Genomic DNA, 23334 nt, shown 5'->3' on the forward strand with positions numbered 1-23334 from the left:
TTACTGCTACCATGAAAGCCCCAGTGTTCTACTGTCCTGAGGTGATTAATGGATGTGATTTTTCTTTCTCATGTATGAATTGCTGCAGGGGTGGGGAACCTCAAGATTGGGGGCCAAATGCGGCCCTCCAAGCCTCTCTATCTGGCTCTTGGGACTCTCCCTAGCCACACACCCTCACCCCAGGCCATGCCCCTCACCAGCCCTGCCTCACACCCTCCTTGAGTGTTTTTGCTTGGATGAAATGTGTCCTTCAACTCTGACCATGCCTTTTGCTTGCCTGGAAATGAGTGTGTTTAGAAACTAGCCTGTTGTACAAGGGTAACATTCACATTGTTCACCTACTTTTGCTTCTGCCCCTGCCCACCACTGGCACATGCCCCCCAAGAGTTTACCCAGAAAGCAATGTGGCCCTTGGACCCCTAAGTAACTGGCTTCAGTCAACTAGCCTCCCTCAAACAGCTGTTATTACCCCTTTGAAGGATAGTTAACTCTTTTTCTAGCTTACTTCAAGTGAGTAGGCCTCACTTGTTTCACTATCCCTTCTTCTCTTCTGACAGCAGCATCTGGCTCAATCCTGACCCATGTTTAAAGCAGCCCAACTCCACTTCCTATACAAATCATTCTACTCTTCTCTTCCCTCAGCAATGGCTTTTGTGATCTTAGTTTGGGAACTGAGGACCAAGATACATGTTATAGTCCATGTGGAGAGTGCAAGATGGCTTCCACGTGGCAGTAGCTTAATGCAGAATCTATGTAGAAATTCAATAAATAAATAAATTTGCTCAGGGAGATGGTGTTCAAACTCTTCTAAATAGGTTTGCACTCCTGAAGGATCAGGTTTTCAGGTTGGGGGTGGCCTTAGATCCAGAGCTGTCATAAACTGCCTTTCACCTGCACGGTTTGTACAGAGTACAACCTTGTCTAGATAAGAAGTTTTGCAATAGTTATCCATGCTCTGGTAACCTCCCATTTGGACTACAGTACTGTGTTATATGTGGGGCTGCCCTTGAAGACAGCCTGGAAACGGCAGTTAGTTCAAAATGTAGCTACTAAGAGTTCCGACTAGGACTGCACTCACCAGGAATACTTCTCACTAGGGTTGAAAGACCTCCACTGGCTCCCAGTCCATTTCTGAGCTCAATTCGAAGTGCTGATCCTTACCTACAAAGTCCTGTGGCTTGGGACCAGAAGGAATGCCAATTCCACATCAATCTACTCATGAGCTGAGATCATTTAATAAAGGTCTCATCTGAGTACTCCCACTGTCTGAATGAGGTGGGTGGAAACTAGGGAAAGTGTAGTGCCCTGTCTTTGAATTTCTTTCACCATGGAATCATGCCTGACATCCACACTATTATCTTTTCAGAGACCAGCAAACCCCTTTGCATTCTCCCAGGCTTTTAAAATTGTGTAAGTTGGATATTATGCTGTGTTTAATCTACAGTTTTGTAAACTGATGATGGAAATGTTTTAATAAATAGTCATGAACCACTACTTATCACATGCTTTCTTAACATCATACAATGTGTCTCCATGCCAGCCCTGCATGTTCCTGGCAGTGGTTGGCATAGAGACTTTTCATGCAAGGCAGTGGAGCCATATCATAAACAACCCCTCCCCCACCCAAAATAACCATGGCCCCTATATAGAGCTGCTGCTGCTGCTGCTGCTGTTGTTGTTGTTGCTGTTGTTGCTGTTGTTGTTGTTTGCATTTATATACCACCCCATTAGCCGAAGTTCTCTGTGCAGTTTGCAACAATTAAAAACATTAAAAACAAGTCTACAAATTTAAAAAACACATTTTTAAAACACACATGCTAAAATGTTAAAATGCCTGGGAGAAGTGGAAAGTCTTGACCTGGTGCCGAAAAGATAACAGTGTTGGTGCCAGGTGCACCTCGTCAAAAATATCATTCCATAATTTGGGCGCCACCACTGAGAAGGCCCTCTCCCTTGTTGCCATGAAAAGGAGAAACAGAGCTGTGCGTCATCAGCATACTGATGGCAACGCACTCCAAAACTCCGGATGACTGCACCCAGTGGTTTCATGTAGATGTTGAACAGCATGGGGGACAGAACTGACCTCTGCAGAACCCCATACTGGAGAATCCAGGGTGCCGAGCTATGTTCCCCAAGCACCACCTTCTGGAGCCGACCCGCCAAGTAGGAGCGAAACCACCGCCATGCAGTCCCTCCCACTCCCAACTCAGCCAGTCTTCCCAGAAGGATACCATGGTCAATGGTATCGAAAGCTGCTGAGAAATCAAGGAGAATCAACAAAGTCACACACACACCCTGTCTCTCTCCCGACAGAGGTCATCATACAGGGCAACCAAAGCTGTTTCTGTGCCAAAACCAGGCCTGAAACCCAACTGAAATGGAGATAATCGGTCTCATCCAAGAGTGTCTGGAGCTGGCCTTCACCCACTCGTTCAAGAACCTTGCCCAGGAATGGAACATTTGCTACTGGCCTATAGTTATTAAGATTTTCTTGGTCCAGGGAGGGTCTCTTCAGGAGTGGTCTCACATTCCTCTCTCTTTCAGGCAGCCAGGGACCACTCTCTCTCGCAGAGAGGCATTAATCACTTCCCTGGCCCAGCTGACTGTTGCATCCCTGCTAACATTTATTAGCCAAGAAGGGCAAGGATCCAGCACAGAAGTGGTCGCACGAACCTGTCCAAGCACCTTGTCAACGTCCTCAAGCTGTACCAGCTGAAACTCATCCAATAAATCAGGACAAGGCTGTGCTCTGGATACCTCGCTTGATTCACCTGCTATAACACTGGAGTCTAAGTCCTGGCAGATGCTAAAGATTTTATTCATTACAGCAAATTCATTACAGCGGGCCTCAGATGGTTCTACCATGTCCCTGGGGCCAGTGTGTAATAGCCCCCAGACAATTCTGAAGAGCTCCACTGGGCGGCAGATTGATGATTTGATAGTGGCAGCAAAATATTGTTTTTTTGCTGCCCTTACTGCCCCTAAATACAGCTTACCATAGGCACTTACCAGTGTGGAATTGCATCCACCAGGAATTGGTCTCCATCTGCACTCAAGCCGTCTCCTATATTGTTTCATTGCTGTCAGCTCTGCGGTATCATGTAGAATTCATTTTTAGATGGTCTCCATTTGTAGGACATAGCATATATGCTATCCTATATCCTATATGCTAGGGCTGTAGCTCAGTGGTAGAGCATCTGCTTTACATGCAGGAAGTCCCAGGTTAAATCCCTGGCATCTCCAGGTAGGGCTGAGGGAGAACCTTGTCGAAAATCCTGGAAAGCTGCTGCCAGTCAGTGTAGACAATACTGAGCTAGATGAACCAATGGTCTGACCCATACAAGTCAGCTTCCTATGTTCCTAAAAGAGAACCCTTTGGGGATGATTCGGAACAAGGACAAATATTAAAGAAATAGAGTAACATTTAAATAGTTGGCTGATTGAAAGCCCTGCAGTTGAGAAAGGCAGATTAAAAATCCCAGTGAAAGCATATTTCACCAGTTATGAGGGTGAACTGTCTGAAATGGTAACTTTTCAAAACAGATAGCCAAACTCTTTCCTGTTCACTATTAATACAATTCTTCATTTCATGTACAGGTATTATATTGGCCGTCGAATGTTCATTGTGGTATCTGAGCCAAATATGATCAAGCATATCTTAGAGGAAGACTTCAGAAACTTTACTAACAGAATGGTAAGTAGTCATTCTTACAAATGGTAAGATTTGTTGTTCTTCAAGACAGAACTATAAGAAAATCCAAAGGTACATTTGATAGCCTTTCAGAGTACGATGCAAATCTCTCCAGAGAGGTGAAAGCACCCCCTGGCACTGCCCCATGTCCTCGTGTGTCTGGGCTAGGAGATGATGAGACACTCTACAACTGGTACCATGGGATGGCTAAGAGTTAGAGCAATGAGCCAGGAAATCCCTGATTCAGATTTTGCCCCCAAACGCCCTGGGTTGCCTGCAAGTGGTGGCAGAGGTGGCAGTAGTAGTGCCACACTGCAGTTCTGCTGACAGTAAGGATCCCAATGGCAAGAGAGTTGGCAGAGCCAATGATGGGCCCTTCCAAAGACTGGGGGCCCTTGGCATATGACCTACCATGCCAACTCTGATTAGTGCCTGGCTTTTCCCAATCAATACTAGCCATAGCACAGTGGGGAGGAGAGCCTGGCTAGGAGTCCAGAGTCTTTAAGTTTAAATCCCCCTCGTGTCTCCTGGGAGTAAAGGGCTAGCTAAAGATCACCCCCACAGTGAGTGGCTCAGGGGTTACGTGCCCTGCCACCTGTGCAGCCCTGGGCAAGCTGCATAACCCCAAGGAGCCCAGTTGCCCCCCAGCTGGCAGTTGCGGACAAGGAAGGGGCTGGCTTGTGCAGCTGTGGCAAGCTGAGCAGGCCCTAGCCAACTGGGGAGGACTAGCCCCAGAGGGAGACAATGGTAAACTCCCTTTGAATACTGCTTACCATGAAATCCCTATTCATAGGGTCGCCATAAGTCGGGATTGACTTGAAGGCAGTCCATTGCATTTCACTAGCCATCAGGTTGCATGATCTTTCAGTAACTGTCAGCAGAGAGTGGGGGTGGAACATTCCTGTAGTTTCCATCCTCTTGTTTCTTGCAAATGCAATATACTGCTGCTTCTGCCATTTTATTTGATTTGCACCATGGTTGCCAACTGTCCTGATTTTGTCAAGACAGGAACTAAGATGCCCCAAAGTCAGTTGCTACATTCTTTGTTCTGAAGGAGTTGTGTGTTCTCAGTGCTTTTTTTGGTTAAAAAAAAAAGTGTCAGAACTCATATCTTGATAAAAGTGCCGTGGGTGCCATCATAAAATGGTTGACATGGACAGGAAAAAAAAGAGGTGACAGTACTCCATACCAGTGTTAAATGTTAAAACAGTTTCAGATATTATTTATTATTTACATAAAAAAGCAGTCAAAGGCGCAGACAGAGACATTTTCTGGGGCTGATGCAGCAGAAAAGCTATGGCTCTTCCTTCCTAGAAACACACAGTGTGTTTCTAGGAAGGAAGAGCCATAGCTTTTCTGCTGCATCATCCCCAGAAAATGTCTCTGTCTGCGCCTTTGACTGCTTTTTTATGTAAATAATAAATAATATCTGAAACTGTTTTAACATTTAACACTGAATCTCTGTCACCATCACATTAATCAACCTTGCTCCCTATAGCGTTCCAGTCCATAACAAAATGCCCCAAATTTGTCTGTACTGAAAAAATAACACTTGTAGAACCAAGAACTTTGTGTTTCTGTGGTTTCTATATCTTGCTTTGCTTCATATCATGTGTAATTTTAAAAGGCATGTCTTGAATTGATTCTCTTTTATTTATTTTGTTTATTATATTTATATTCAGTTCTTGTCTGACAAGTTCTGGGGTGGGGTTGTACCATTTTATTGCCCCATCAAACTTGCGAGGTAGGCTGGGTTGCAAGACTATTTCTGGTACTCAAGATGTTCTAGCAAGCGCCAAAAGGGTTGGCTTGTAATGATCATGTATAAGGTATCAGCAATGATTCAAAGCTGAACAGTAATTTAAACTGTTTCTGAAAGACTGGTCCTGATTTACTAACTATTGAAGTGAAATGGTTCCTCGCATTTTCTTTTACTTGTGCAGGCTCAAACAATGTTCTACACTAATTAGCAGAGATCATTATATGACATAAATTGGCAATCCTTGCAGTATTAACTAGGCATGTTTTAAGAAAATGTGTATTCTGAAGCTTTCTCTTTATGTATAACTAGTTTCTTCATGGGTTTTCCTCACACCTGCAGCTCCTAATCCAGTCCCTCTGTGTTCAAGACTCTTGAAATAAATACCCAGATATTTAGGAAGGCCATGCATAGTAGGATGAAATTCCATCCCTGTCAAGCTACCCATCTCTTCATGATCCTGCCTACTTTCAAGTCTTGGCACAGTGTCTTTGACAGTGTCTACATATAAAGCATTAGGTTCAGTCAAAATATGCCAGATCAAGCAATCGTAGACTCCAATGCATGGGTCAATTGTAATGCTTGAACCAGATAAGAGACCTAAGATGGTGAAGGGGAGAGAAGAGTCGTCAGATTGTTTCAGCAGAGGTCTTTTCAGTTCATTGAACAGGAGACTGATGGCAGGAGGGAAGGCTGGCACAGAAGAGGCTACAGTGGTCATCAAACTGTGGGGTGGGCACACTGAATGGTGAATGGTGGGGGGCTACAGGTTCTGGGTAACCTATTGAAGCAAGTGGTGTCTTTCCTCCACCCCAGCCAAGAAACGGTATGCTCCCTAGCAATAGCAGACAGTGTGGCAGGGCAGAGATGATTACCTCACCTCCTGGCAGGTGAGTTGCTGATGCTTACCAGGAAGGAGAGGTGCGGGGCCATGGCAAGGACAGTGTAGTACAAATGCACTGAATGAGCCACTATGGTGTTCCTGGTGGTGTGTTTGCTCTCCCCTCTCCCAGCAGGGGAGTCTCCCTTCTGGTAAGTATCAGTGACTCACCTGCCGAGAGATCACGCCATCCGCTATTGCTCCCTAGCGATGGGCTCTCACTGATCCGCATGGGATTAGTAGGGGTGACTGCTTCCTTTCTAACACCCCACTGTGCTTTGGGAAGAAAGGAATTCAGAAAAGAGGCCAAGAGTCAGTGCAGTGCATTCTTATGCTTCCCAGTGCTCGGCTTTAGAAGGGCCCCCTTAAAAATCCTGTCCTATTGCCAATTTGGAATCACTGCCACAATCCACAGATCTTTTTATACGGCAGCAACCTGTGTATGCAGATAGTGGAGAACAGGCAAAGCTGCCTTTTTATTGAATTAAATCACTGGTCTAGCATTGCCTACTCTGACTGGCAGTGGCTCTCCAGGGTACAAAGAGGGTCTTTCCCATCATCTGCTGCCTGATCCTCCTGCACATGCTGGGGAGTGAACATGGGATTTTCTGCACACACAGCATGTATTCTACCACTGAGCTAAGGTCTCTTCCCATATGGCTTCATTGTGTCCAAGGACACTCTGTACCGTCACCTCTGGGACGGAATGTTGGTGCTGGGTTGGAGGGAGGGCCCAGAAGATAATGTAATTTTAGAAGGAGGTGGGGCTGCATTCAAACAGCCGAACACTTAAGTAGCCTATATGAGAACAGAGTTTTAGCACTGGAACTAGAACTGAGGTAGTAAATTGAAAACAACATATGGCGGTCGTGGTATGTCTACTGTCTCACATCTAATATTACCTGCTTGGCCCACATACACCTTTTAAAATAACACGTTACAGAACATCACATGCTATACACTTGCTTTATGTAAATACAAATAAAAGTGCAACTATTAGTCTGCAAAACATAACTAGGTGTGAGGCAGAGAATGATATGGAGGGAAAGACAAGCACGTTCTAGCTATTGAGTAGAGGCCTTTCTGTTTGGCTTTTAATAAATGTGAATATAAAGCTTTTAGGCTATAAGGCTTTTGTTTATATTTTTGAAAATTACTCTAAGCAAGCCCTTTCAGTGCTTTGTTTAGAAATTCTGTTTGCGAGTGTACAATGTATTGTGCAAAAAATAAAAATAAAATCACCACTCTATCATGTTATTTTCCCTCTCTGCTGTCCCTAATACTATGCTGATGAAATGGAATAAAGCATTCAGTTTTTTGGAATAAATGCTGACCACAAAGCTCTGATAATACAGTTCATTCCTGAGCCAGAACATCTCTGCTGTTCTTATGCCAGGACTTTTTCCAAAAGAGATTGAGGGCAGCTGCTGTTTTTACATTTAAAGAAACAGTCACAAAATCATCAACCTGCTTTTTATCTCCCACCTTTTTCAAGGAACTTAGAGGGGTATCCTTAGGGGTGCAGTAGCAGCAGGAACCTGGGGACATATTTAGGGGTGCAGTGGCAGCAGCTTCCAATTCTGGCATGAATGCTTGCTGGCTATAAAACTGCTGCCATTACTGCTGCTAGTGAAGAGTGGGACCGGTGGGGTGGAAAATTTTCCACTACTGTATTTTTCAGTGGAAGATGTTCAATATATAGAAATGCATTGTTTCATAAAATCATCTAGTTTCATAATGAATGAACACAACAGAAGTTAAACTGGGCAACATGAATGTATACATTGAGTTGGTTCAGATGACACGTTAAGCCAAACTATGGCTTAGCCAAACACATTTGTTTCCAGAAATGAGATCGTGGCCACTGCTCCTCCTCTGGAGTTATACCATGATTTGGCTTAGTGTGTCAGCTGAACCTGGGCTCATGGTTTGTCTCGCTCCAAGACAAACCATGAGCTGTAATCAAATCTTGTTCTTGGCTTATAGCTAATTATTTGTCTGGAGGAGACAAACCATGAGCCTGGATTTGGGTGTAACACTTGGCTTAGATCCAGGTAGTGTGGCAATAGGAGGACATTCGTTGTTTTGCATCAAAGTGATGGTGCTCACTGCTACAGAGTACCGGCATCTCTTTTCTGGCTGTCCATGGCAACCATTTTGTGCTGGCACCTACAGCAATTATCAAGGAGTGAGTACCAGTACTTAATTTTTTTTTACCAAAAAACCACAGTTTAGTGTTATATATGAGCTAATGTTTGAAGAGCATTCAGCAGCAACTCGAGAGAGGGCCTTAACAGTAGAACTCCCTTCCTCCAGAGCCCTGTTTAGCCCAGTCTCAGCTGGCCTTCTGCCTTGGGCCTGTCAAATGGATCTGTTTTATCTACCACAGCTATTGCTTTTAACTACCTGTTTTATTTAACTGATTTTACCAGCTTGTTATAGAGAGACAGTGTGATGTAGTGGTTAGAGTGCTGGACTATGACCAGGGAGGCCAGGGTTCGAATCCCCACACAGCCATGAAGCTCATTGGGTGACCTTGGGCCAGTCACTGCCTCTCAGCCTCAGAGGGAGGCCATGGTAAACCACCTCTGAATACCGCTTACCATGAAAACCCTATTCATAGGGTCGCCATAAGTCAGGATCGACTTGAAGGCAGTCCATTTCCATATTTTATAGATTTGTTTTTGTTATATTTTTCATACTTGTTCAGTACTTTGGGGGGATCATTGGGTGGAAAGGGGGGATATGAATTTAAATAAAGAATAAATAAATTCTAGAGATACAAAATCAAAGTTGTAAAATAGGTGACTTATTTCTAAGTCACTGCCTCTCAGCCTCATGAAAACCCTATCCATAGGGTTGCCATAAGTCGGAATCGACTTGAAGGCAGTACACATCTACTTGGAAATAAATCCTATTTTGTTCAATGGGGCTTGCTCCCAGGTAATTGGAAATAAGATTGCAGCCTAAATAATATAAGTGAACCATTGTTAACTGCAACTCAGTGGTGCATCATCTGCTTTGCATGCAGAAGGAGGAAGGTTCAGTTCCTGGAATCTCCAGGTAGGACTGAGAAAGACTCCCTGTATGAAGCCCTGGAGAGCCTCTCCCAGTCAGTGTTGACGATACTGAGCTGAATGGACCATTGGTCTGACTCAGTATAAAGCAGTTTCCTATGTTCCTACATGCTATTGTCATGCCTTAAAAGATTTTAAAGTATTCCAATAAACAATAATTTCCAAGTAAATATTTGAATTTGTTTGAATGTAGTATTTAAACCACACTGAGTACACTGTGTGGACTGTTTTCCTAACTAAATATTTAGTTTAAACTACTTTGGGCTATTGGAAAAAAGCTTTTCATCTATTTATACAGCATGTACTATTAACATGACATACTTTTGTTTATCTTTGTTTACTAAGTGTAAGTCAAATGATTATCCTAAATCAGATATCTATCAGTTTTAGAGCAGTAGAAAAGTTTCCTGAAGAATTTCCAATTCAGACATTTCCAAAAAAATCCACATCAGTGAGTAGGGAAAGCCAGCATCAACAATTACATACCTTCCAACGTTTTGCAGATGAAAATAGGTTCATGGTCAAAGAATCAAGGGAACTATAGTTTGTTAAGGGTGCTGAGGAGAACCCTGTTCTCATCATAGAGCTACAGTTCCCAGAGTTCCTTGGGAAAGAGGGATTGACTGTTAAACCACTCTGGAAATTGTAGCTCTGCAAAAGGAATAGGGGTCTCCTAACAAACCTCAGCACCCTTAACAAACTATAGGTCCAAGGATTTGGGGGGGGAACAATGGCTGTTTAAAGTGATATGATACTGTTTTAAATATATAGTGCAAATGATGCCATTCTTCAATAGCCCTGTCTCCCACTGTCCAGTTCAGAGCAAAAACCACCAGTCGGAGATGAGGGTGCAATCAGTTCTTGTTTTATTAAAGTAATGGATACATCAAAGGCTGTGCGCCTCATAGAAACCCCTATGCTAACTCACTACAATCCCTAACTGCACTCTAGACATGCTCTGCAACTTGTGAGGAAAGTTGACTCAGTGCCCACTTCTGGGCGTGGTAGCCTCAAATAGGAGAGGTCTTGGGGCATAACCTCTCACTCCGTTGCACACATGCCCCCTTCTGCCCTGTCCGCTTCTCCCGACGTTGTGAGCGCGGTGAGGGGGGGCGAGCCTCCAAGGGCTCATTGGAAAGCACAGGTTCCTGATCGGCAGGCGGGAGAGCGGAGAGCGGAGGGCGGGGAAGCGTTGGGCGTTTCTAAGATACTGCTTGGTGAAGGAGGAGTGTCTCCTCTCTCAGGAGCATCCCACAACAGTCCCGTGGGAGCGCTGTCCCATTGAGAGGCAGGACCAGCCATGGGAACTGGTGGGGCAGGCGACTCGCTCTCTTCCCCAAGGTCGGGGTTAGACTCAACAACAGCTGGATCGTCCATACTCCCTAACGGCTGAGGCTTCTGAAACTCATGCCTTCCCCCTCCTTCCTCGGGAAGGAGGCTGGGTCCATCACCCCTGGGCTCAACATCATCCCCCCCTCCAGGTATCCCCTCTCCCCAACCCCTCGGTCGGGGCTTCTCTGGATAAGCCTCATGGAAGTCTCTCACCATCTCTGGTGCATGCACGGCCTCCACTGACTCCCACGAACGTTCAGTCTGATCATACCCTTTCCAATGAATCAGATATTGGAGGCACCCTCTGCACTTCTGCGAGTCCAGTATCTGTTCTACTTCGTATTCCTCCTCTCCATTGACTATGATAGGAGGGGCTGGCTCCGACTGTGGCCGGTGAGGGTCAGGGGAAGCTTCCAGTGTCAACAGCGCCCGGTGGAACACTGGATGCATCTTGAAAGTGGGGGGTAACTTGAGTCTATAAGCCACTGGGTTGATTTGCACTTCCACCTCGAACAGACCCACTCTCCGGTCTTGTAACTTCCGGCAATGGCCGGCCATGGGCAAGTAGCACGTGGACAACCACACCTTGTCTCCCACCTGGATGGTGGGACCCTCTTGCCGATGCTGGTCTGCAGCTCGCTTATAAGCCGCCTTGGCATGCTCCAACTGCTCTTTTAGCAACTGCTGCATGGCTTGAAGTTCCTGCATAAATTCCTCAGCTGCTGGGACAGAGGGACTGTGTTGGGGGTTCGGAAAAGCTCTAGGATGATATCCTAGGTTAGCAGAGAAAGGGGTCTGTTGCGTGTGCGAATGCACTGCATTATTATAGGTAAATTCAGCTAGAGGCAAATAGGACATCTAATTATCTTGCTGGTACCCCACGTAGCACCGTAAATACTGCTCCAAAACAGCATTCACACTTTCCGACTGCCCATCTGTTTGGGGGTGATGCACGGACGACCGTCTTAGTTCACTTTGTAACAAACGCCACAAAGCTTGCCAGAAATGGGCTGTAAATTGGGTTCCCCGGTCTGAGATCAAGCTGTCTGGCAGGCCATGCAACTGGAATATCTGTTGTACATACAATTTGGCGGTGTCTTGAGCATTTGAGAGCCCGGAACATGGAATGAAGTGTGCCATTTTTGTGAAGGTATCCACCACTACAAGAATGGTGGTTTTCCCTTGAGAGGAAGGGAGGTCTCTAATAAAATCCATAGTGACCATTCGTCAGGGTCCCTGTGGAGTGGGGAGGGGTTCCAACAGCCCCGGTGGTCATCCAGTGGCGTGTTTAGCTCTCATGCAAATGGGACAGGATCTCACATAGTGCTTCATGTCTTTCTTCACCTTAGGCCACCAGAATTCCGTGGTTACAGATTGCATAGTCTGAAATACTCCAAAATGTCCTGCTGTGGTGGAGTCATGGCATTGACGCAGTACTTGGGCTCTCAAGTCCCCCGGAGGCACGTAGACGGCTTCTTTATGGTACAGCATGTCTCCCTTCCAAGTATACTCACCTGGTGCTACTTCGGGCTGCGCAGCTAAGTCAGATAATCTCGCCTTGACGAACGGGTCTTGTTTTTGGGCCTCGCTCAAGTCCCTCTCCCACGAGTTTTGGCATGCCCCCACTATGCCCTTCTCGGGGGGAATAATGCACTGCAGTGGCCTCGGGGTGGGGTTTTCCAAGTACTCTGGTTTGCGAGAGAGGGCATTGGCCCTCTTATTCTGAGCTTGAGCAACATAGTGGATTTTGAAATGGAAGCGTGCGAAGAACTGGGCCCATCGTACTTACCTCTGGTTGAGTTTTCGTGCGGTGTGAAGGCTTTCCAGGTTGCGATGGTCACACCTCAATCTCGTGCTGCGTCCTCTCCAGATGGTGTCGCCAGGCCTCAAAGGCATCTTTGATAGCCAACAGCTCCTTTTCCCACACGGTGTAATTTTGCTCAGCATCGGTTAACTTCCATGAGAAATAAGCGCAGGGTCTCAGCCCTTCGCCTCTCAGCGCCGGTTGTAAAAGGACCCCCTCGATGGCTACATCCAATGCATCTGACTCCAGCACGAAAGGGAGCGTGGGGTCCACATGTTGCAGGATGGGCTCCGATGCAAACCTCTGCTTAAGTCTTTCAAAGGCTTCCTGAGCATCTTCCATCCACTGGAAAGGTCCTGAGCCTTTTAGGCAGTCAGTGAGAGGCGCCGTCTCCTTCGAAAATTGGCTATGAAACAGTGGTAATAATTAGCAAACCCCAAAAAGCATTGCAAGTCCTTTTTCGTCTTAGGGGTTGCCAAGTGAGAACACAACGGATCTTCTTGGGGTCCATCTCCACCCCCTCTGGGGAAATGCGATACCCTAGGAAGTCTATGTTGGTTAGATCGAAGCCACATTTCTCCAACATTGCGTAAAGGTGGTGCTCTCGCATCTTCTGCAGCACTGCACGCACATGGACTTCGTGTTCCTCTTGAGATTCTGAGTATATCAGGATATCATCCAGATGAACCACCATGAACCAGTCCACAAAGTCCCTAAAAATGTCATTCATAAAATTCTGGAAGACTTCAGGGCCCCCCGACAATCCGTAGGGCATCACTAGGTACTCATACTGACCATAGCGGGTCTTGAAGGCGGTCTTCCACTCATCCCCCTCCTTTATCCGCACCAAATTATAAGCCCCCCTCAAGTCCAATTTTGTAAAGACTTTGGCAGATCGCAACTGCTCCAGCAGCTCCCTGATGAGAGGCAAGGGATAACTATTGGGGATCATGATTTCATTGAGGGCTCTATAATCATTACACGGATGTAACTCACCCCCTTTTTTCTTGACAAACAACAGCAGCACCCCAGCTGGGGACTGTGAGGGACGGATGAAGCCTTTCCTCAGATTAGTGTCTAGGAACTTCCTCAACGCCACCAGCTCCTGCTCTGACAGGGAGTAAATCCGTCCGGCGGGGATGCGCACCCCCGGCAACAGGTTGATGGCACAGTCATAAGGCTGGTGAGGGGGTAGATGCTCTGCTTCCTTCTTGTCAAATACATCCCGGAAATCCTCATACTGAGCGGGTAAGGTTATTCACTCCTGGGCAGGCACTCCTGCCAGCAACTCTGGTTCCTCTGAGGGCAGGGTAGGCACTTCTGCCAGCAACTCTGGATCTTCCAAGGGCTGGCAATGTTGATGGCAGTATTTGGAGGTAAAGACCACCACTGCTTCATCCCAGAAAATTGTGGGGTTGTGTTGAACCAGCCATGGCATTCCCCGGACCACCGGAAAACGAGGTAAAGATGCCACGTAGAATGACAGTCCTTCCCAATGCCCCGGGACTTCCACCCCCAACCTCTCCATCGCCTTGGTCACCCGGATGGCCTTCAGGGGACGGCCATCTATGGTCTCCACTGCCAACGGCTGCTCCAGTCCTTGGGTAGGGATAGCATGCTTTTGCACCAAATCAAGGTCCATGAAACAGGAGGATGCTCCACTGTCAATCATTGCCTTGGCCTGGAAGCTCTGCCCTGAGGGCAGGATGACTTGGATAGGCAACAGTAGAGCGCCCTGGGATGGGAGGGGTCGTTGTTGAGGCCTATGGTCTTCTCTGCCCCCCAACTCTGCGGCCTCTACAAGAGCTGGGATGTGTAGTTTCCCGGCGGCTGGGTCTTCCTGGTCTTGGCTGGGCACCCTCGGGCCAGGTGGCCTAATTTTCCGCAGTACAGACAGGCCCCTTCTCTCCTGTGCTTCTCCCTCTCTTCTTCGGTTAAAGGTGGCTTAGCCCCCCCAATCTGTATGGGCTCTTCCCCTGAGGGTACTGGGGCTCCCACGCTGGGCAGAGGGCGCACATGTGGAAGGGGGGGTAGGTGCCTGAGCGTGAGGGGTCTCCATCCGCCGCTCCAACTTCCTCCCTTCGAGACGGCTATCAATTTGCATACACAGCTGGATCAGACCCTTCAAGGTATCCGGGGGCGTGGAGCACACCAGTTCGTCCAAAACTTCCGAACTAAGGCCGTTCCTGTAGAAATACATCAAGGCCGGGTCATTGTAATCTGTTTCCTGGGACAAGACACGAAAGGCGTTGTGTACGCCCCCACTGTGCCCCTTCCCTGTTTCAGGGTTCCCAGTTGGCGGGCCACCGTCTCCTTCCTCTGTGGGTCAAGGAACATCTCGGACATCACATTCTTAAAGGCATCAAACTGTCCCAGTACCAGGTCATTACAAATCAAGAACTGGGTGGCCCACTTCGCAGCCTCTCCTTCCAGGAAGCTAATGAGGAATGCCACCTTGGCATCATCTGTCAGGAACTCGGCTTGGTGCACATGAATATACAGTTCACACTGGGCCAGAAACGTAGCAAACTGGTCGCTCTGGCCCCCGTAGCAGGCGGGCAGCCCCACTGGAGACTTGACCAGGACCACCACCACCCCAGGCGGCGTGGCTTGGATCTGGGCAATCAGGGCTCGGAGGTTCTGGTTATCGGTCTGCAGGGCTTGAGTGGTGGCTCGGAGGTTCTGGTTATCAGCTTGCAGAGCCTGCGTGGCCATCCTGAGGTTCTGGAGGTCGGCATACAAGGTTTCCACGGTGACTGGTATTCCCCTGGCTGCCCCATTCGTATCCATGGTATCCGTCATGGGAAGGGGGGCGACAAGGGATTGTGGCTGAGTCAAATTGTCCAGTTCAGGACAATTAGACAAAATCTTCCCTACAGTCAATTTCTTCGAGTCAAACAGAATTGCAGTTCACGGAATGACTTTGTATATCATTCTCGGTCCCTTAAACACCAATTAATAGAGAGAGGTTATCCACAATACATTGTAGAAGACAGCTACAGGAAAGCTTTAGGCCAAAGACGTCCATATCTTCTACACCCTAAACAGAGATCGATTTCAGGACGCATGCACTGTAACTTGACATTTAATAACATCACTAACAAGTTACAGAATAGCATTCAGAAATATTGGTATTTGGTATAACATATTCCTGGCTGCTTAGGAAAACCCATGGTCTCCTTTAAGAGAACTAAAAACATCCAAGATGTACTAATCAGAAGTACTTTTAGAGACAACACTCACCCACCTAGGCTATGTATGAGCTTACCTGCACCCACTGGACATCATCCATGTGGCCATTGTGTCTATTGTAAACACACCTCCAAAAAGGTACATTTCATCAACCCCCACGATCAGCAGCAGTACTCCCTAGCTCATTTTTCCATGTGCAATACATCCAATGTAGTTTATATTGTACAATGCAGCTGTCCCAAGTTATACATTGGCCAAACTAGCAGACCCTTGAAAGTACGAATTGGAGAACACTTGAGTAACATCAGATGCAAAAGGAGAGGTGCACCCTTAGTAGATCATTTTGTAGATTGCAGTCACACCCTTATGGATTTTAAATTTTGGGCTTTGGAAAAGACACATGGACGTAGCCCAAGTGTACTTTTAAAGAAAGAAATAGCATGGATCCTGAAATTAAACACTCTTTCCCCATACGGGTTGAATGAAGACATGGACTTTCTTCCCCTTCTGTAATGGTATACAATTTAGACACGATCCCTTAAGGAACACTGCAGTGAATCACCTAATTAACACTCCAGCTGTGACCATTCACGACTGACTATAACTAACCTGACGGTTTCTAGCAGGCACGCTTATTAGATTTGTTCTGATGATCGTGATATTGATTACTAATACTCTCTCGAAAGCATTTTTGGCTGAGACCACCGCACGTGTCCAGACATTCAGTAATTGGCACGTGAGTAGAAAAGTTTGCTTTTTGTATTCCCACCATGTTCTAGATTAGAAACTGTACGTAAAGAACTAAAACCAATTGTGTAGTGATCTTACTCTATATTTGTTCCTTCTAGCCCCTGATGAAGGCTGTATATTGTTAGCCGAAACGCGTTGGGCTTTTTACAAGAATTTTTAAAAATACATGCTCCTAAATAAACTTTTGGAAATTTCCTACCTACGTTTTTCCCTTTTTTCTTCTGTCATTCTGGGGCAACCCCCCCCCCTTCTGTTTTATTGGATGACACCCACTCCTTCGTTGTATCAATAGCTCAAAACATGCCTTGGCAGCTGCAGTGTGTGAAATGGCTGGCTGTGCACTGCATGGTGCATTATTGCTAACATTCATGCATAGAGACACAGTGCATAATAGTGAGTGTGCACACACCCTCAGAGATTTGACTTCTACAGACCCTGGGGACAATGACAGCTCTAAGCATCTGAACCTTAACAACATTTTAACAAGGTATCCCTAAAAGACAAAAGTATGGATTGAATAGGGGCAGTGATTTACCGGGTACCAGGACTAGGAAACAGGATCCATTACTGGCATATGGGACAGTTATTATTATTATTATTTATTACATTTGTATACTGCCCCATAGCTGAAGCTCTCTGGGCGGTTTACAACAATTAAAAATATTAAAAACAAATATACAAATTTAAAAACACAATTAAAAAAAAAATTAAAAACACATACTCAAATGCCTGGGAGAAGAGGAAAGTCTTGACCTGGCACCGAAAAGATAACAGTGTGGGCGCCAGGCACAGCTTGTCAGGAATATAATTCCATAATTTGGGGGCCACCACTGAGAAGGCCCTCTCCCTTGTTACCAGACTTGGAGGCACCAAGAGGAGGGCCTTGGATGTTGAGTGTAGTGTACAGGTGGGTTCGTGTCGGGAGAGGCGTTCCATCAGGTATTGTGGTCCCAAGTCGTGTAAGGCTTTATAGGTTAAAACCAGCACCTTGAATTGAGCTCAGAAACATACAGGCAGCCAATGCAAGCGGGCCAGAATCGTTTATATGTCCGGTCCCTGTTACCAATATGGCCACTGCATTTTGCACAAGCTGCAGCTTCCGAACCGTCTTCAAAGGCAACCCCACGTAGACCGCATTGCAGTAATCTAACTTGGAGGTTACCAGAGCATGGACAACTGAAGCGAGGTTATCCCTGTCCAGATAGGGGCATAGCTGGCCACCAACCAAAGTTGGTAGAAGGCACTCCGTGCCACCGAGGCTACCTGAGCCTCAAGTGACAGAGATGGTTGTAGGAGAACCCCTAAGCTACGAACCTGCTCCTTCAGGGGGACTGCAACCCCATCCAGAACAGGTTGGACATCTACCATCTGGTCAGAAGAACCACCCACTAACAGCATCTCAGTCTTGTCTGGATTGAGCCTCAGTTTATTAGTCCTCATCCAGTCCATTGTCGCAGCCAGACACTGGTTCAGCACATTGCCATCCTCACCTGAAGAAGATGAAAAGGAGAAATAGAGCTGCGTGTCATCAGCATACTGATGGCAGCGCACTCCAAAGCTCCGGATGACCGCTTCCAACAATTTCATGTAGATGTTGAACAGCATGGGGGACAGAACTGACCCCTGCAGAACCCCATACTGGAGAGTCCAGGGTGCTGAGGAATGCTCCCCAAGCACCACCTTCTGGAGCCGACCCGCCAAGTTGGGGTGGAACCATTGCCATGCAGTCTCTCCCACTCCCAACTCAGCCAGTCTTCCCAGAAGGATACCATGGTCGATGGTATCGAAAGCTGCTGAGAGATCAAGAAGAATCAACAGAGTCACACTCCTGGTGTCTCTCTCCCATCAGAGGTCATCATACAGGGCGACCGAGGCTGTTTCTGTGCCAAAACCAAGCCTGAAACCCTACTGATATGGATCCAGATAATCAGTCTCATCCAAGAGTGTCTGGAGCTGGCCTGCCACCACTCGTTCAAGTACCTTGCCCAGGAATGGAACATAGGCACTTATAGGTGTGTAATTGCATCCACCAGGAGTTCGTCTGCATCTGCACTCAAGCCATCTCCTATATTGTTTCATCGCTCTCAGCTCTGGTGTATACCATGGAGCCGTACAAGCTCTACACAGGAGAGGGCGCTCAGGAGCAATCATGTCAACCGCCTGGGTCATTTCTGTATTCCACAGTTCAACCAGGGTTTCGACAGGAGCACCAGCCCTATCAGCCGGAAAACTCCCCAGAGCCCTTTGGAAACCATCTGGATCCATTAGTCTCTGGGGGAGGACCAACCTAATAGATCCCCCACCCTTGCAGAGGGGAGAAGCCGCTGTAAGTCTAAACTTCAGCAAGTAGTGATCTGTCCATAACAGAGGGACTGATGTAAGACATTCAGAACACCATCTCCATGTCCAGTTGCAAAAACCAAGTCTAGAGTATGCCCTGCTACATGTGTTGGGCCAATGGCATATTGGGACAGTCCCATGGTTGTCATGGAGACCATGAAATCCTGAACCGCGCCGGATAAGGTGGCCTTGGTATGGATGTTGACATCCCCCAGAACCAACATTCTGGGGGATCTCAACAGTACACCTGAGACCAGCTGCGTCAGCTCAGCTAAGGAGTCTGTTGGGCAGCGGGGTGGGCGGTATACCAACAGAATCCCCAGTCTGTCCCGCTGACCCAACACAAGGTGCAAACACACCAGACCAGTAGTCACATGGACAGGGTCCTTGCAGAGGGAGATGGAGCTCCTATAGACCACAGCAACCCCCCCTCCCTGACCCTCAGGTCTACCCTGATGCTGAACCCAGTACCCTGGCAGGCATAGCTGGGACAGACTGACTCCTCCCTGCTCACCCACCCAGGTCTCGGTTATATATGCCAGATCGGGTGCCTCATCCACAATTAAATCGTTTAAATGATTGCGCACCAATCTGGCATTTAGGAGCAGCATCCGGAGGTCTGAGAGCTGGCTGATAGGGCAACCAACAAACCTGCGGGTGTGAGGAGGACCGGAACAAGACACAGTCGTTAACTGCCTGGGCCGCATTCCCCTTACCTGGCAAGTCCTCCTCACAACGCCATATCTCCCTCTACCCGTCACCACACTGATTGGGGCCCCCTTAAGGCTCCCCACTTGGCTCTGAGTCCTCTCTCCCAGGCACATGACTCAAGACCCACAAAAAGCCAGGCAATCTGGCAGGCAGACAGCAGCAGCAGCAAATGGCTCTCCTTCTTCCCTGGGCAGTGGTGGTCCCCTTCCTCCTGCAGGCACTGGGTCTCAGTTGGAGGTGAGTTCTTTCTGAGGGAGAGGGAGAGGGGAGCTAGGATGTGTTAGGTGGAGAGTTAGGAAAAAGATCTCTGACTGGAGCTGGCTGAAAAGAGCCAGCATGTTAAGGGTGTGGGATACCAGCTGGAATTCTTTGATCCTTTCTTTGCTCAGAAAATTTCCCTGACATTTAGCAAATATATCTTCGACAAAGGTATATTTCTTTTTTTAAAGTTGTTTTCAAAGAAACTTGAGATTTCTGTTTACTAGTGGTTTAATAAATATTCAGATGACAATTCAGTGAACCTTGCTAAAAGTTGTTATTATTACTGTCTCTAATCAGATGTCAGTTGTTAGAAATAATGATCTTAATCTGTTAAAATTTGCACTCTCCAGAACACCTTGTTTGCTAGAATTAAGAAGAAATAAATTCAGCTTAATCTGAGGAGAAGGAGGAGGAGCTGACAGAAAGCTCTGTGGAGCTGCCGGGCCGGCTGAATGCTGGTTCCATTGGGAACCACATGCATGAGCTGGCCAGGAAGCGCCGGTTATGACAAACAGGCCTCCCAGGGAGTAAACATTCTCCCTAGGCCACAACTCACCCCAGCCCAGCAGTGCATTGGATTGCGCCCTTAAAAAGCAAGTCAGTGGTAAAAAAGCAAAAGGGAAGAGCCAATTCCATGTGGAACAAAGTTAAAGAGCTTAACCTAGTATTTTCCAGGAATAATTTTCCAGGATACATCTAAATAATATTTGAGAACTATTTCTTGGCATCAAAGTGAATATAAGAAGATATTTTAAAAAAGGAAAACACTTTATAGAGGGTTGAGATTTTTGAACAGACATCCAAGGATAGCTAGCTAGGATAGCAAAATGCCTTGGATTTTAGTTATATATATTGTTAAAGTTATCCATCATACAGTTAAAATATAATTATAGAATAATAAAAGATGAGCCGAATGGGAGAGTTTTTAAAAAGACCACGTTAACCAGATAAAGTTAAAAATGCTTGCTGGCTCAAGGAGGCACTGGAAATTTGCCCAAGAGTCTGCTACTGATCTCCTGGGCAGAAAGTTCCCTGAACTGGGCATCACATCACCACAGAGAAGGCTTCTTTCCACATTCCTGTCAAGATGTGCTACAGGTAAAGGTGGGATACACAGGACAGGAGGCCCTTCTCAGCCTCTCTTAAGGGATGGATGAATGGTTTGTACAAGTGGAATTGATCCTTCAAGAATCTCTGGCACGAATTATTTAGGACTGATGCATAGTATTGTAGAGGAAAATGTCAACTTTTGCTAGCAGTAGGTGGATGAAGTTTGGTTCTGGGGGCAGTTGGAATGGGCTTGCCCAGCCTGCCATTCACTTGAGTAATAATATGGCGATGTTGCATATGAGCATTTTCCCTGAATGTCATGCATCCTAGTTCCTACAGGCAGTGTTCTCTGGGTCATCCTTGCCTTCTGTTGGTAATGAACTATAATGTGAATTGATGGGAACTAATCTGTTGATATAGTGCTTTTCAGACTTTTGACTCTAGGGAACACTTTTCACATTGACTTCACTTGCTGAGGAATGTTAGCCTGTCTCCCATGGAACCCTTCATATTGCAGAGGCTTCAGGGTTACATTAGGGTGTACACTGTCAGGTCATATGATCCTGGTCAGGCCTGTTGGGACTCACTGTAACCCACCATGAACTAAAGGTGCTGCCCAGAACTTCTCTGCGGTGTGCTTTGCATGCGAAGAAGATAGGCCAATAGTAGTTACCATTTAGCAAGTTGTCTTTTTGGTAGAACTGAGCCAAACGTTCTTAAAAGTATATTTTGCTTGAATTTGGAAAGTCAGAGAAGGTTCCCAAATCTTCCTACCCATGAGATACCAAAGTGAGAACAGAAAGTATTGATTTCTGCTCTGACTATCACTCTGATTTGGCTTCAGGAGGGCACAGTCAGAATGAGGAAAGAGAAAAGAAGCAGTGCTTCCTGTCTAGATAAGACAGATGAAACTGTCTCTGTGTGAGAGAGAGTGTGTGTGCAACTGAGTAGCAGTGAGGAGAGTGAATGTTTTGGGTGCTTCCAGAATGGGGCTTAATATATATTTTAAATATTTAAAATATTTTATAATATTTTAATAATTTTAAAACTTAGTTGGATTTTCCATGGAAAGGGTAAAACTGGATTAAATGGGGGGGGAGTACAGGCAGGCATTTTGATGTCGACAATATCCTATGAATGCTGCAAAGAATTTGCATATACAAGCAGCACCAAATCCCACAATAATCCCACAAGCACCCTTTGATCCTGTTCAGGGTCCCCCAGCCAGTACATGAACTGACCCCTTCAACATTGTAGCCTGGAAATGACAAGGGGAAGTTGTGGGTGGGCATTTCAACTCTATTTTCAGGGTGATCCTCTTTACTGATATTTGCATTTAGTAACCCCTGAAAAACCTTTGAAGAATACCAGTTCATAAGGTTGTTGCAACTCTGTCACTGAGCCCAAACTCTAGTGATTGTTCAAAACATTTACTTAAAACATTTGTAACTCAGCTTTTGACTATCTCCAAAGTAGCTTTAAAGACTACAGTAAAAACAATTCAAAACCATGTTATTTTAAAACCACACTAAAATTATTTGGGAAACACCCTATAAATATTAATTGGCAATGGCATTAATCATAGAAGCAAAAATGAGAGGGAACTAATCAGGAGACAACTCAAAAAACTTTCAGGTCAGCCTTGGTTTGGCATCAAAAAACGAATAAGGAGCAGCAAGACTTTTTCTAGGAAGTGAGTCCCATATGTTTGGTGCCACTGCAGAGAAGGCCCTGTCCCGCATTGCCATCCTTCATATTGCACATAAAGCAGAGTCTCTGAGGAACATATGCAAATAAGAGGCCCTTTTGGCAAATCTCAGTTGATGCCAAGTGTTTTTTATTTATTTGGAGTGCTCAGGGGCTGTAATAGACGTGATGGCAGAATTGGGGCTGCTGCCCAAAACCTATAAAATGAGTAGGTGGAGGGCAATGATGCAATGTAAAGGTCAGCATAGAAGGGTGGGAAGCGGAGCTGGATTCTCCCCCTCTTATGCTTTCATCTCCACTCCCCAAATGATTTTATTAATTTTTCTCTCCGTGAGATTCCGAGAGTATATAAGACCTTAAACGTTATCCCACGAGGCCTTGAGAGCTATAAACCAATATCTATACCAGAAAGTATATCTCTATGTCTAAATTGGCATATAGAGAAACATCAGTTGAAAATATTCCTTGTCTCTATGATTATTAAGCAGAATCTTCTGAAAATCAAGACCTTGAAACAAGCACTACAGCAGGAATTAATGTTTCAAAGAAACATTCTAACACCATATGACTATGAACGTCTCCTGCATCTGCCCCACAAAACAGAACAGACAACTTTTATCAATGCCCATGCCACCAAAAAGAAAAAAAACTCAAAAGGGATATTCTAAGATATCATCTACCCCTTATTCCATCAATTTAATAACACAGGGTTCTATTTATAAATAAATGCTTTCCTCTGCTACAGGAGTAAAAGCTAACAACAAGAAAAAGAAAAACAGG

At 46.1% G+C, this 23334-nt stretch overlaps 1 protein-coding gene and 1 non-coding gene across 5 annotated transcripts in view; both read left to right on the forward strand.

Annotated features, from left to right (window-relative positions):
* Positions 1-23334, forward strand: part of TBXAS1 (thromboxane A synthase 1) — a 387815-nt gene that overhangs the window by 178054 nt on the left and 186427 nt on the right. For all 4 annotated transcript variants that reach the window (XM_061638833.1, XM_061638829.1, XM_061638831.1 and 1 more), the window contains one exon: positions 3598-3694. In XM_061638833.1, coding sequence (XP_061494817.1) covers positions 3617-3694 — 78 coding nt within the window. In that variant the 5' untranslated portion in view covers positions 3598-3616. The remainder of the gene's footprint in view (positions 1-3597; positions 3695-23334) is intronic.
* TRNAV-UAC (transfer RNA valine (anticodon UAC)) lies at positions 3175-3243 on the forward strand. Its single transcript has one exon. It is a non-coding gene; the product is annotated as a tRNA-Val (tRNA).

The sequence above is a fragment of the Rhineura floridana genome, chromosome 8 (genome assembly GCF_030035675.1).
Source record: "Rhineura floridana isolate rRhiFlo1 chromosome 8, rRhiFlo1.hap2, whole genome shotgun sequence".
Classification (NCBI taxonomy): domain Eukaryota; kingdom Metazoa; phylum Chordata; class Lepidosauria; order Squamata; family Rhineuridae; genus Rhineura; species Rhineura floridana.